Below are 13754 nucleotides of genomic sequence, written 5' to 3'. Positions count from 1 at the left end.
AAAAACAATTTGCCATCTGTTGGCCAGAGAATTTACTAGAGCCAGAAGAGCATTAGAGGACATCCATTTTTACCTGTGCTGTTGTTCCTGATTGATCAACTAAAACAGAGATATTTAAAAATTTAGTACAATTGGGATTCTTTTGAATTAGCATCATAAGAAGTGTGGTTTTTACAACAGTAATAGTCCTCATTTCTTTTTTTCAGCAAAGGGACAGATATAATATTAAAGCTCACAGTAATGATTGATCAGCCACTCTTCTCCAAAATATCGTATCCTTAGATTAAAACTTCTGGTTGTCAAAATACAATCATGCTCCTCAACAACTGTACTTCACCTTGGGGAAACTTTTGAGTGCCTGAATCCACCCACTGTAGCAATTTACTTCCCTATCCAAGCAATGCAATTCCTGCAGGTAAAAATCTCTTCTGGAAATCAACTTCTCCAAATATGGAAAGGCAGTTCAATGTAAAGCAGGAAGATTAATTCCTTTGCTTCCTGTGCCAGGATGACATTTTCAACACTGGACTATTATCAAAAGGGATTGCCAGGGACTGTTAAGCCATCTGATAATTATGGGTAGGTATAAAATGTCAAAGTTCAAGGTGAAGCTTGCCTTCGATAGCAAGCTATCTTCTTCAGAGATTACATTTGTTACCTGTAAGAGGTAAACACATTTGGACAGGGAGGGAGATTGATTTTAAGAACAGATGCAGTCTTGCCAGTAACGCAGCTAGTATTTTTCAGAGTACTGATATTCTGTACACACAAATATGTGGATTATATATAATACATTAAAAAAAAAAAGTGAACATTAGAAACTTTACAGCCCTGCTGAATCAGTATGTCTCTATAGTCCTAACTAATTTATCCTATTGTGACTGCTTATTAAAATATCCGAGTAATTGGGACTGGGATCTCATGTCAGTAGCAGGTACTTATGGTTGTTTTTAAGTAACACACACTCTATTTAGGAAAAAAATAGTGGAAAATGTTGTCAAATTTGATGTTTAGAGGCTGAATTTGTTACAGTGTGCAATCTTCCTTATTATACAACGCTAGGGCTAATTAATTTAGACTGTATTATCTACTGGGTGTCCAGGTCAGGATGATGAGCAGTACCAACCTGGAAGTCTCCCTTCTCTTCCAACTACTCTGTCTCCTTATTTTTCCCAGTTAGTTGGACTGAATCTAATATATTTTGCATCTCTCCCTCCTGTTCACCACTTAATCTTCAAATTTAAACCCAAAAGATTTGTTTCTCCACCTCTTTACTTCAAACTTTATTTCCTAGCGATCCTTCAAGCATAGGGGAAAAAAACCAGCTTATTAACCTCTTCCTTCTTATATATTTTTGCAGACTATATGGACCGTGCATACTACAAAGATTTCAGCAAGCATTTAAAGACTGTTTTAATAACCTCTATGTGAATTAAAAAAAAATTCTCTGAATGTCCAGTGGCCCCTTACCTTTAATATTCTCATCGGATGCAATGGAGATCTAGTTCTTGATTTTGCTCCCACAGGAAGGCATGCCTTCCTTGTCAGGTTGTCTACTGCCATCATTTCCGTATTGCTCACGTAAACAGTCACCAGGAGAGCGAGATTCTTCCTTATCCAATGCTTGCTTCTGGAAACGAAGGTCCGAGCTTTCCAAGAAGCCTTTCTCCTTCCTGGTGTGTTTCTTCTTTTTCTTTTTTTTCTTATGTTTGCGATTGTCATTGTCAAAGTGGAGCACAGAGGAATCCGAATCATAATGTCTGAAGGAAACATGCAAGTTAAAAATAGAAAAAAGATGTAGCACTTGATGTATATACGAAATGTTACTTATTTTACCACAGATGATGATTTGCAGCATGTCAGCTATTTTGTGGTACTTTGTGCACATCTAACTATAGATGCGGCAAACTTAAGCCCTCAGATTGAAGGACAATAGATCCTGGTTTGTAAACAAATCACTAACATTGGCTAGTTCTGGAATATATGCAATTAAAAAAACCCCTGTTTTTAGCTAATTGAGAATGCTAAGCAGATGTGATTCTAACTATGTGGTCCAAATACAGTGTTCTAATACAATTCACCTAAATCTTTCCTGTCTTCAATTGATCAACCTAACAACATAGTCCCCAGCCAGATCATGCTATAAAACTAAGTTAGAAACAATGAAAAAGAAGGAAGATACGAGAAACACCCAGAAAAGAATTAGGAAGAAATTGCTGAGTATGCTGGAATCCTTGCTTACTTGTAATCCTTCTCTCGATGTTTATCTTTGGACTTCTTCTTGGCTTTCTTGAATTTTTCCATCTTTTGCTCATCCAAAACCTCTTTTTCTACCTTTCTGCTTTTCTTTTCTGTTTCACTATTTTCTGCATATTTTCTTTTCCTGTCATTTCGTTTTTCATTTTTGGGGGAGCAGTCCTCACGATTTAAATGAGTTGATGGAACAGGTGGAAGTACATGTCTTTCATGAGAATACTTTTCAGGTTGCTGCCAGGCTAGTGAACAGTGTTGTGAGTGTGCTCTGTGACTGCTAAAGTGACGTACATCCTTCTCTCTAGAGAGTGAGTTGTGAGGCCGTCTGCTTTTGTAATGATAATCCTTATGTGGCCTGGTGCAAGCATGACTTGATTTGTCATAATCTTTATCGTAATGGGAGAACTTTCTTTCTCGACTATCTCCTTGTGCATGAGAATAATAGTAATCATTGTAGTGTCTGCATTTTTGCCGTCTCCAGGATTCATCTTGATAGTATCTTCCTCTGTTCCAAGTTCTCTCCTCTTTGGAACAGTAATATCTATTCCTATCTCGTTCACGTCCTCTGCTTCGAGATCTGTAATGAGAATATTTCCCTGAGTTTCTGCTGACATCAGGGCTGTTTCTTTCAGTATGGGAAGATCTGTATCTGTTTCCATTCCAATACTCCTGCTTGTGACGACTTTGCTTATTTGTTTCCACACTACGAGAGCACCTCCTCTTGTGGAAATGACCATCCGGTTTGCTCTTTTGCTTCTCCCTCTCTTCTGGATCAGAGTGTTTCCTTTTTCTTCGGTAGTGTTCTTTGTTAGTTGTTTTAGAATCATATATCTTTTTACCTTTTTTCTTATGCTTATTTTCTTCATCATTCCTATTAGTCGGCCCCTTGTTTTCTCTAGAAAATTGACTCTCCAAAACTTTATCCAGCTTTGTAATAGAAGAGTCATTAACAGGTGGTACATCTACATAGTTATTAGATATGTCCTTTGTATCTTGGCATTTATCTCCAGTATCTAGACACGGTGGTCCTTTAGAACTACATTCAAAATCAGACTTTATAGAGGAAGCCTGTCCTAATTCCTCTTCAGTCTCAGGAGACACTTCACTATACAGAGGATTTTCTTTTGCAATGAGATCAAGTTCTTCTGATCTTAAAAGTTCGTCTTTGTCATCACTGTATTCAGACTCAAAATTTAAAAGGAATTCATCTAAAGTGTCCAAGGATCCTCTCCTAACCTCGTGCTGACCACTGACATTGGGTTGTGCATTATCAGCTTTTGTTACAATACTTTCGGCAACTTCTTTTTTGGCAGAACTAATTTCAGTATCCGATTGAATAAAAAGATCCGCACCATCATAGTTCAAGACAGAAGGAAGTTTTTGGAGTTCTTCACAGACCAACAGCGCATTCATCATTCCTGTTTCCGTAAGACAATTGTTCTCAGAAGATTTCTGAGGTCCAGGGACACTACACAGAATAAAAACACTTTTGTTGAAAGAGATGAATATTAAAAGTAAGAGTCTGTCACATAAATCTAAACGAAACAACCAACCAACAAACCACAACCCACCCACCAAAAACCTCATGACTACCGGAACCCTCTTTAAGACATCCAATTTAAACACCTATCTTTTGATTATTACACTCTCCTCAGCTTTCAGAAAAAGTGCTTTCTTTCCATCTTGTTTCTGGTTGTATTGCAACAAGACAAACAAACAAGCCCAATACATCTGTCTTCTTCCACGTGCTGATCTGACTACCATCAATAGCCAAAACCGCTCTATCTGCTCTCCCATTCCAACTAGAAAAAACAACAATTGAAACACAGATTTCTCACTGTCCCCCAAATGAGAGAGCAGGTGATGAAAATTTACATTTACATATGCTAGTGCTGTAAAAAAGGAGAAACAGACAACACTTCTACAGACAAGGGTGAAAAATGGAAAAACATTCTATGAAGAAGCAGAAGTCTTCCACGGGGCACCAATGTGCGTCAGAGTAATAGGCACTGTGCTGATCACCAATTCTGCTCGTTACACTAGACATATGGTATAGAATTCTCTCTACTGACTTAAATCCTCCAATTAAAGAATATGTAGGCAGGTAAAACCATGAAAAAGTTGCATAAAACCTTGTAATGAAACTGTTTTCACTTTACCTTATTTCCTCTGACAAGCTGTTCAACTGGCCGTATTTAAAGGAATTTAGCAGTTCTCGAGAGGCTGGATACGAAGTTACAGGCATCTGCAATTAAAAGGTAGAAATTAACAGGCAGAAAAAAAATTGTATTTGTAGTAGTATTGCAGACTAGCGTTTTCAGAAATTCTGCATTAAATTTATGCAAGACTGCTTTGAGTTATATGTGCTGGCTGCACTTCACATGCAACACCAACTCACTCCCAAAAATATACTTTATGAAATTTATGAAGTTTTATCCCAACTGTACTTAAGTTGGTATGTTTTAATATCTGCTCAGCTCTACAAATTCTAATAGCATAATATCACAATATCACATATCACATGCTATGAACAAATTTGTGTTGTTTTCTCAGTATTTCACATGAATTGGGAACATTATAGCTCCTGAATACATCATAGGTGAGAAATTCTAGATGGAAAAAGCATAACTTACTGTTTTAAGCACTCCGTTGGTTTTAGAAAATAACATTTTTGAAGGTTTAGCAGATGGGACTTGGCAACTGGAATCATCAAGTTTCAGTCCATTTTCTTTAGGTTCATTATCTAAACTATTAGCACCACTTAGTGAATCATTTTTTGGCAGCTCATGCTGGGATCTTTCCTCTTCAGCATTCTGACAGGAAGAATGGGAATCCTGCAATGTACAGACCTTTTCAAACGAAATTCCCTTGGGAGATATTATTTTGTCATTCCTTGTAAGTAAGTCCTCTGATGACTTCTCCTCCTCAGGTTTTCTTAAAAATTCTGTACAATAAAAGACTGCGTTATCAGAGCAGAATTCAGGAATTCCATTCACCACTGGCTCAGTGAAAATGTCATCCAGAACATCTTGTTCGAAAATATTAGCAGCAGCTAACATTGTAGGTGTATTTGAGGTAGACTCTGCTGCACGATTTGCATCTGTGGATGAAAGAATAGATATAATCTCATCCTCCTCCAGAGCAAGAAGACAGTCAGGCTCTGACATTGTATCACGTTCAGGCAATTTGTTATTAAGACCGATAACGAGCGTCTGATCTACTGATGGGTTGATGATTGAAGGCCTGACCATTGTCCAGTTTTCAGCACAAGCTATGGGTGGAGCTGAAGATGGCCTTTTTAAGGTGAGACCTACGGTATTGGGTTCGTCTTTTGAAGGTATCTTTCCATTTATGCGACTTGAATTCTGTGTTTAAAAAGAAGAGATTGCAAGATGGATAAATGCAAGTTCTACAAATTATCTAAACACCTAAAAAGAAAAAAAAAAACACCACCCTTCAAATACAAAGGCAAGTCCAATAAATGGTTACTTCCTAGTTTCCTTTCACTGCATATTGCTTTCAAATGCATGTCACTTCTGAAATCCATTCAAACAACTTAACAGTGTAGAAAGCTATTCCCAAATACACTTATTTTCTCCTTTAAACATACCATGAAAACGGCAAAATAATTGTTCTGGTGATCAGATATAAGACAAATGGATTTCACTGTCTCACCTAAACTGACACTGATAGGAAAAATATTGTTTTAATTATTTAAGTATTAGTAGACTATTTAAATAGTAGCATAAGAAAGCTCTGAAGAAAGCTGCACAGGGGAAAAGAAAATAAAACTAAGATGCTGAAAACAAATAAAAATCCCACACTCCACTATCAATTTAGTGCCATTATCTGCTCCCCACCATTCCCTACTCCCCTAAATTACCTTAATCATATTAGGAGGAAGTCGTGGTCCCATAAAGCTGTCCTGCTTACGATTAGTCTTTTTTTGACCGACGAGTGAACTGGGATGAGGCCGCGCTGGTAAGTAAAGAGTACGTTCTCCAAGTGTGAAATCGTAGCACCTTCAGAAAAGAGTAGTGAGCTTAGTTTAGAGTTTGTCTTTCAGCCTGCTCTTGGATTAAATCCTATCCGAAAGTTTTAGAGGAACAGTTCATAGGATACAGAAGTCATGTATGGAAGACTTAAACAAGACTACAAACTAAAAAATAGATAATGGTTTTCATACGATTCCGTTCAGAGTAATAACTGAGTCTTACGCAACTTACCACCTCGCTTTCTCCCTTTTTCTAAATTAGCCAGCTACACATAACAGCTACATAGCAATTTGCAAAGAGTAGCAATTTAAGGCCAAGTGGTGAACACTAAAAAATGACAGGGAGTTTCAAGCTAGACAGAGTTGAATTATACAAGTAGTATTTTTCTAGAACAGATAGAAAAACACTTGAAAAGAAGAAAAGTGTAAATAACAGGAAAGTAAATATGTTCTGAACACATTTTAATATTTGTTATTACCTGGTATAAAATAGTAAATAAGCTTGCTGAGCAAGGACTGTTTCGATGTCACTTTGCACTACTGCAGAATCATTCATCTGATACCAAAATCCATCAGCAGCCTGCAAATAAAGACAATCTTCAGATAACTGCTTGTTTTCCAAATGAAATCACTAACAGGACACCACAGAACAACATATACACAAACATATAATGAAATCTTCTACTCTAGAAACAATGGTTATCAATAACATTTGAACTGGTTTACCAGCACAAATTTTACCATGCTAGAATGATGTTGGTATCTACCTTTATGAAGCAGAAGTAGTGTCCTGCCTGAGAACTGGCGCCGCTGTGAACCAGAACCGCATATAAGGCATAAACGAGTGGTTCTACATCTGGTTGAGACATATAAGCTCGAAGGTCAAAATACTCAGGATATGCAACATCCTGAAGAGAGAACAAGAAGATACAAACATTATTTCCAAATTCTTCATTTTGGCTAGCTTGTGAAACAATCCTGGGAACAACATTTCCAAAAAACAAAGATTAGAATTACAAGGGTTACTTCAAAAGTAATGCCTCCTGTTTTATGATGTCAGCTCATGACATCAGAGGCAGCTGCTGGTGGGATGGCAACAGAGGGTTGAACCTTCTCACCAACATTCTGTGACATGGTGCTGTGTGACAGATGGCAGCAGAGGGGCACTCTGAATATCTGGCCTTTGGGAAAGTCCAATTCCAAGATGACAAAGCTGTACTACAGCTATAAATGTACCTTGGTCTCCTTCTCGCCCGTGAAATCTGCAAATCTTTTCAGTGATAGCGTGAGAATATTGGAAGAACGATGTATTGTAAATCTCTTTGTTGCTGTCACCGTCTTCTTGCATCTTAAAAACAAGCACAGACAGCTGGTTAAAAGCATCTTGTTTTTCCACCCAAAACAAACAAACAAAATACATAACGTGTATTTTTCTTTCAAAAATCCTACACTGCCTTTCAGGTTTGTTAATACAGAGCAGATAGGAGGATATAAGAGGACATCTCTACTGAACAAAACAATAAAGGATTTAGAACATTTTCTTCTGATAGCCAAACAAATGTCTTTTTGTTACTTTGTGAAGCCTAAAAGGTAAGGCTTCACAACAGCTCAGAGTGCAGCACGAACACGAATCTGTCATTAGGTTACATCACTGGATGGTAAGGCAAGTTACCATTTCTTGTTACACAAAAATGGCTTCTCAGAACTTGCGTCCTGGATAAACTGAAAGTGGAACTAGGGACCCTCAGTCCTAAGGACTAGTTACAGCAAATAATTTCCAAAATGGATCATCTATTAGCATCAAAAACACAAGAGAAGCACAATCATTCTACAAGAAGGAGATGTCTGACTTATGTCTTTCTGTACAGATGTTGTCTGAAAAGAGACTGAAACTATCTGCAACTCTTTGGAACTCAAGTGTTAATTTTACGTTTGGTACATTGCCCACTCAAAGGCAGGATCTACAGTGCAAGCTGCAAAATACAACCACTAGCACGAAGACTTCCTCGAGAAAAGTACTGTCGATAGCTAATAAAAAGAAAGAATAAAAGTGTCTCTCTTCAAATTCTGCTGTCAAAATACAAGGCAGAGAGTTCAAACGAGAAGAGAATGCCTAAGATCAAAAAAGAATCCCTTCTTCAAAATAAACAAAAAAATGCAAGCATTTTATAGAATTACACAAAAACTGTAATTAGATACAAAGTTTTAAGGCAGTCACCTTTACTAGAAAAAAAAAAATCATCGCAGGAATGAAAAGACACGTCAATTGCAAAAAAAGGAAGGAATGGGATTGTTTATCAGCAGAGGACCAGGTACTGTACAGTCACAAGGCTGTTCTTTCCAAATTTGCAAAAAGGCTGAGAATCCCAGCTTTGTGTGTGACTCAGCTGCACAGAGCACGTAATGAAGGGCTGTGCAATTCACAGGTGAGGTGCTTGTTACACTTATCTTACTCTTCATCAGACACAATCTGTAAGTTATGAGAATTCTGAATACACGACATGTTGCTGTCTAGGATCCAGAGACTAAAATTAACTTGGGGTTAACTTATTTTAACAACCTATGGGATGCTCTTCATTCAACCTACCAATTTTCTTACAGTTTTCCAACAACAAAAAGCAGATACTGCATTTTGCACTTGGAAGTGCCAGACAGAAATCCTACAGAAATGAGCCTGGCAGACTTTGCTTTTCTGAGTACTTGTTTGAAGAACAACTTGTTTTACCAAAGTGTATCGTACAGACGTTCAATTACTTCTCACATACACAGAAATGTTTTTCATATCTTAACTTGATACGCTTTCACCAAGTGAAGGGTAGGTGGAAGGTAGTTCACTTAAGACAGCAGTAGCTCATGTTCTACATATCAAGAACTGTTCAAGGCACTGGATTGTGAGCCAGCAGAGGCTGCTAACAAGACTGATCATGGAGCCAGCTCGCATTCACTGAGACTAAGTCTAACTTTGTTTCCCAGGGAATGCTAGGATCTTCAGCAGCCTGCTGTTGACTCCTATCCCAAATTACAGTCCATAGCCCTTTGATAAGCAGCAGTGAGCTGAAGCAGTCATCTTTTAAATTCTGGCAATAGGAATATTTGAGCTCAGAACACATATCTAGGAGGCATGACAAGCCACAGAGCAGACAACACTTGAATGAAATAATGTCAGCTAAAGGCTTCATTTCTTTCATTTACAAAATATGTATTATTTTCAAGTTTTAATTATTTCAGTTCATTAACTGTTTAAACAAAATGAAGCAAAGACAACAACAAAGGAGCTGTGTCTCATTATTTCCAAATGAAGTAAAAAGGTAGCTTATGGTCTAAGTCATGCAGTACATTAATCCAGTATCTAATAGAAATATGTAACTAGTAATAATCTTACTTGCTACACTTATAGCAATTGTCTCCATTCAGCCGTTCGGGTTTCACAAATTGTTCTAGAGCTTCGATAACAGAAGAAATTCGCTGGAGAGATAAGAAAGAAGAGCATTAGTCAAAGGAAATTCAAAATTCCAAAGACTTACTAGTAGTTTATGAGAGAATCTTGCTAACTCATGCTTAGCAGATCTACTATGAACCAGCAAGCACTGTGAAGAAAGAAGCACAAAGAGTACGCTCAGCACATACCTGATTTGAAAGCAATCTTACTTTGAAACAAATAATTCTGCAATACCACAAACAGCATCTGCAGTGTACTTTGTCATCAGTAATGGGGACAATCAGTCTAATAATTACATTCATATTGAGGTAGAACAACAAAGAAGTACAACAGTATCACCATTTGCGTAAATACGGTAGTTATTCTTCCAGCTTAAAGCCAATGCAGATGTGGAGATGGTTTACAATGCTTCCACAGAAGGACAAAGTCCAACCCACTTCCCAATCACCACTCGGCTCTTGTTTTAACAACATATTTTTTAAATTGAGTGAGATTATTTTAGAAAGTTGCACATGTATTTAGACATCTTGAACTATATCTACAAAAAATCTTACCTGTATATCCAGAGTTATATCAAGGTATGGCTCATATGTATCCGAAACTGCTTTGCAGTTCAAGCACTTTACTGGATTTAAAAACAAACAAACAACAAATGCTTTACAAGCAATACGTGAAAGAGACTAACTGCCCAGTCTCCAACTAATGATACATACTGCTTAAGTCACACTACAAAGTGCTTTACTACAGAAGATACAGATCAGTTCTGAGGGCAGTAATATTGTTTTTAAAGTACCTCTGGATCTTAGAAATCCTCCAAATATTTGATGAATGATGGTGGTTGCTTGAGAAGATCTGTCTAGTCTGGAAACAAATGATAATCAGACCTCAGAAGATTTGAGATACAGAATGAACTTTTCAAAGAGTTCTATGAAAGCCATGGACAAACTTTCATTTATGACAGTAAATAGAGAACAGAAAGGTGCTAGAGAAGTAATTTATGCTTACATGGGGCATCCATCCAAACACGCTTCCTGCATAGCATCAACAGTGAAGCGTAAGAACTCGTGCGCATCTTCCTGAGCACCATAGTGGAAATGTTTTGCTATTCCTAATGAATAAAAAGGTTATAATATTTATCTCATATAAAAATGAAAGAAAACTTTATTTCTAAAACCTCTCTTCCAGATAGTAACAGAACGATTTGTAACATCATCTCCAAATATTAAAAGATATCAAAAAAGAAAAACAGCTGAAATCACTTACTTTTAAGTTCATGGACAACAACTACAGGCTTGATGGCATCAAGAGCACAACACAGGACTCGGTTAATGTGAGTTTCCATAGTGCACATCATGCAGAAGCCTTGACAATTACCTGCACGGTGAAAGAAGAAAGCATCGCAGTCTAATGAAATATACATAGCTACAAAGAAATAAGTCTTAACTGAGGACACAACATCCATGCTCCATTCTGTTCTTCTAAGATGCCAATATCTCAGCAGTCTTGTGGCGTTTTGTTACACAAAACTCTTTATATAGAGTAAAAATATCCACCAAGCCTGTACTAAAATGTATTTTCTGATGAGAAACCTAGAAAACTACTTCAAAGTCACTTTTTTTAAAGGCTGACAGGAATGTCAACTCCAGACATATACATGAGGAGAGAACATAGGACACTGATGATGCAGCATAAAGAGAACATGTGTTATTTTCAGCACACTGCTGTCAGGTGAGCTTCTTGGTAGAGAGCTAAGAATCCTTTGGGAGAAAGGAAAGATGAAAGTAATGTATGCTATAATACTTCTGCCCTCCTTTTTTCAAAGAGATTTTTACTTGAAACAACTTTTACACACAGTAAGAAAACAGTTAAATTTCTAGGAATAAATACTAAGATAGCAAATTAGAAAGCATACAGGTGCCTTTGTAAATGCACACATATACAGGCATGATAAGAGTCTCCTAGGCTTAAATAAATTCAAGTATAAAATTCGCAGAAAAGAGTAAATAAAATACAAGACTTTATTTAGGACAGAGTCAGTCTACATTTTAATACAGTCCCATTGAAATTTGTAGTTGAGTTGGTAACAGCCCAGCTCATATTGCTTTCTATAGTGATTTTTTGTTGTTGTTTTTGCTGTTGTTTTTCAACTGGTTCAACAATGATCACACCATTTAGTCCAGCATAGCGTATTATGGATTCTAGGCTGTGAAGACTAAGGATCTGTGATGCCAGAACCCTAAATTTCATCACCTGTCTACCAGGAACCCCAGATGCCAAATGAAATGCATTATTTTCCAACGCGTTTCATTATTTACACAAAGCAAGAAATCTTTTTTTTTTTTCTTTTTTCTTCCCTCACCGTGCTACATTAAAGGCAAAATCACTCCATATGCTGTTCTGGGCCCACTGTTAATACAATGTTCAAAGCCAACTTTTACAGGTAAAATCAGATAAGTACAATTTCTTCAGAGAATCACTGCTGCTATTTCAACCTCAGAGCTGTCCCACAGATTTCAAACCGTGTTACAAGTACTCACACGACTGGGTATGCTCAAGGGAAAGCATGTAGTTGGCGAGTGGGGGTGTGTAGGTCAAACACTGTAGAACAGAATTAATAAAACACGTATTGCCAAGATTGCAGAGTCCAACTCCAACTCCATTTTGTGTTTGTTGCCAATCCATACAAATCTTCTCAGGTGGAAAAAGAATCCTTTCTGGTGGAGCAATTCCATCATTGATGACTGCAAGAAAGTTGTATTTTAAAACATAAGGGCTTTTGCTCTGTTTAAAAAACAAATATTTAAAAAATAGCATTCTGCAGAAGCATCCACAAGAACCAACAATAATCCAAACCAGAAAGTCTTATTACAGACAGCTTTAATATCACCACTCCAATTTGCTGGTAACACACGGTGGTGATGGGCAATGTAAAAACAAGCAACTATCAGAGAAGACAGCACTACAGAGCACTGTTACCATTCAAAAACTTGTGCATGGCAACAACAAAGCGCACTTCTCTTTGCAAAACAAAGACATGGATGAATCTGTGTATTAAAAATTATCCCCATACTTCAGCATAGACTGCAAATATATCAAGACTAGGTTCTGCAACACCGATCCGCTTCAGTTGTCTTTGTCAATTCACTAATTTGAAATCTACTGAAGCCTTTATTCCCAGCAGTCCCATTTCACATCAGTGCAACAAGTAAGAACTGCATTTCCTACTTTTGTTTTGCTTTGAAGAAAATGGAAGCACTATGAAAGACCACACTTACTTAAATCTTCAACGGAAAAAGGTCTAACTTTTTCAGATGATTTACAATAAATAGCACCTCCACGTCCTTCGTTCTCAGAGACCTGGTTTTGGTTTTTTGCAGTGCGTGACTTCATAGTTTTAGTACGGGGTTTCCTGGGTTTACTGGATTGTCTTGATGAGGATTTTTTGGCCTTTGAAGATTTTGGCTTGTTATCTATGGTCATTGTTCATATCTGCAACAGAGATAGAAGTGCTGGTTGACATAAGAATGTCAGCGCTACACAAAGAGAAGAGCAGAAGAAATTTTGTGACTTAATCTCAAAGAAATAGCCTGAAGAATTGAATAGCTAACCACTAATAGCTCATGTAAAGGACTTAAAGAAAACCCCAAACATGCAAAATCAAAATTTCTACCAAAACTCTATGGGTACTACCTTAACTCCTGCACAACTAGCAACTGATGACATTTTCACTTTCAAGGGAAAATCTATTACAGTTATGGTGTGTTGATTTTTTTTAATATAAAAACATATATGTCATTCTCTGAGGGATAGCAGTTATTCACCTATTGCTGGTGTTAAAGCACCACGACTTTAAAGCCTGCCTGTTTCCGTTTTGCGTGCACAAAAGTAACTGCATTTAGCTGTTACTTTTTTGCTTTCTTTCCAATACTCATTTTCTATCTCACTGTCTACTGTATCAATCAAAAAGGGTTTCTTGCAATTCTACCATAACAGCTTTTAAATACTATTCTATAACAGCTTTTACATAGTGTTCTCACATCAGTTAGTGATTCTGAGTCAGTCTGTGAG

The 13754-nt window shown here is 37.2% G+C and overlaps 1 protein-coding gene across 1 annotated transcript; it reads right to left on the bottom strand.

The window, feature by feature from the left end:
* Nucleotides 1-1501: 1501 nt before the first annotated feature.
* On the bottom strand, nucleotides 1502-13166 carry USP42 (ubiquitin specific peptidase 42; the record flags this gene model as incomplete). Its single annotated transcript, XM_079542885.1, has 15 exons — nucleotides 1502-1760; nucleotides 2243-3721; nucleotides 4413-4498; nucleotides 4887-5618; nucleotides 6137-6275; nucleotides 6727-6827; nucleotides 7015-7155; nucleotides 7484-7595; nucleotides 9630-9712; nucleotides 10241-10311; nucleotides 10480-10547; nucleotides 10692-10794; nucleotides 10950-11060; nucleotides 12224-12427; nucleotides 12962-13166. 15 exons carry the CDS (start codon nucleotides 13164-13166, stop codon nucleotides 1502-1504), a joined length of 3894 nt encoding a protein of 1297 aa, XP_079399011.1.
* Nucleotides 13167-13754: the final 588 nt, after the last annotated feature.

Source organism: Tetrao urogallus (genome assembly GCF_951394365.1).
Source record: "Tetrao urogallus genome assembly, chromosome: 15".
NCBI classification, from domain to species: domain Eukaryota; kingdom Metazoa; phylum Chordata; class Aves; order Galliformes; family Phasianidae; genus Tetrao; species Tetrao urogallus.
This window is presented reverse-complemented; position numbering and strand designations above follow the sequence as displayed.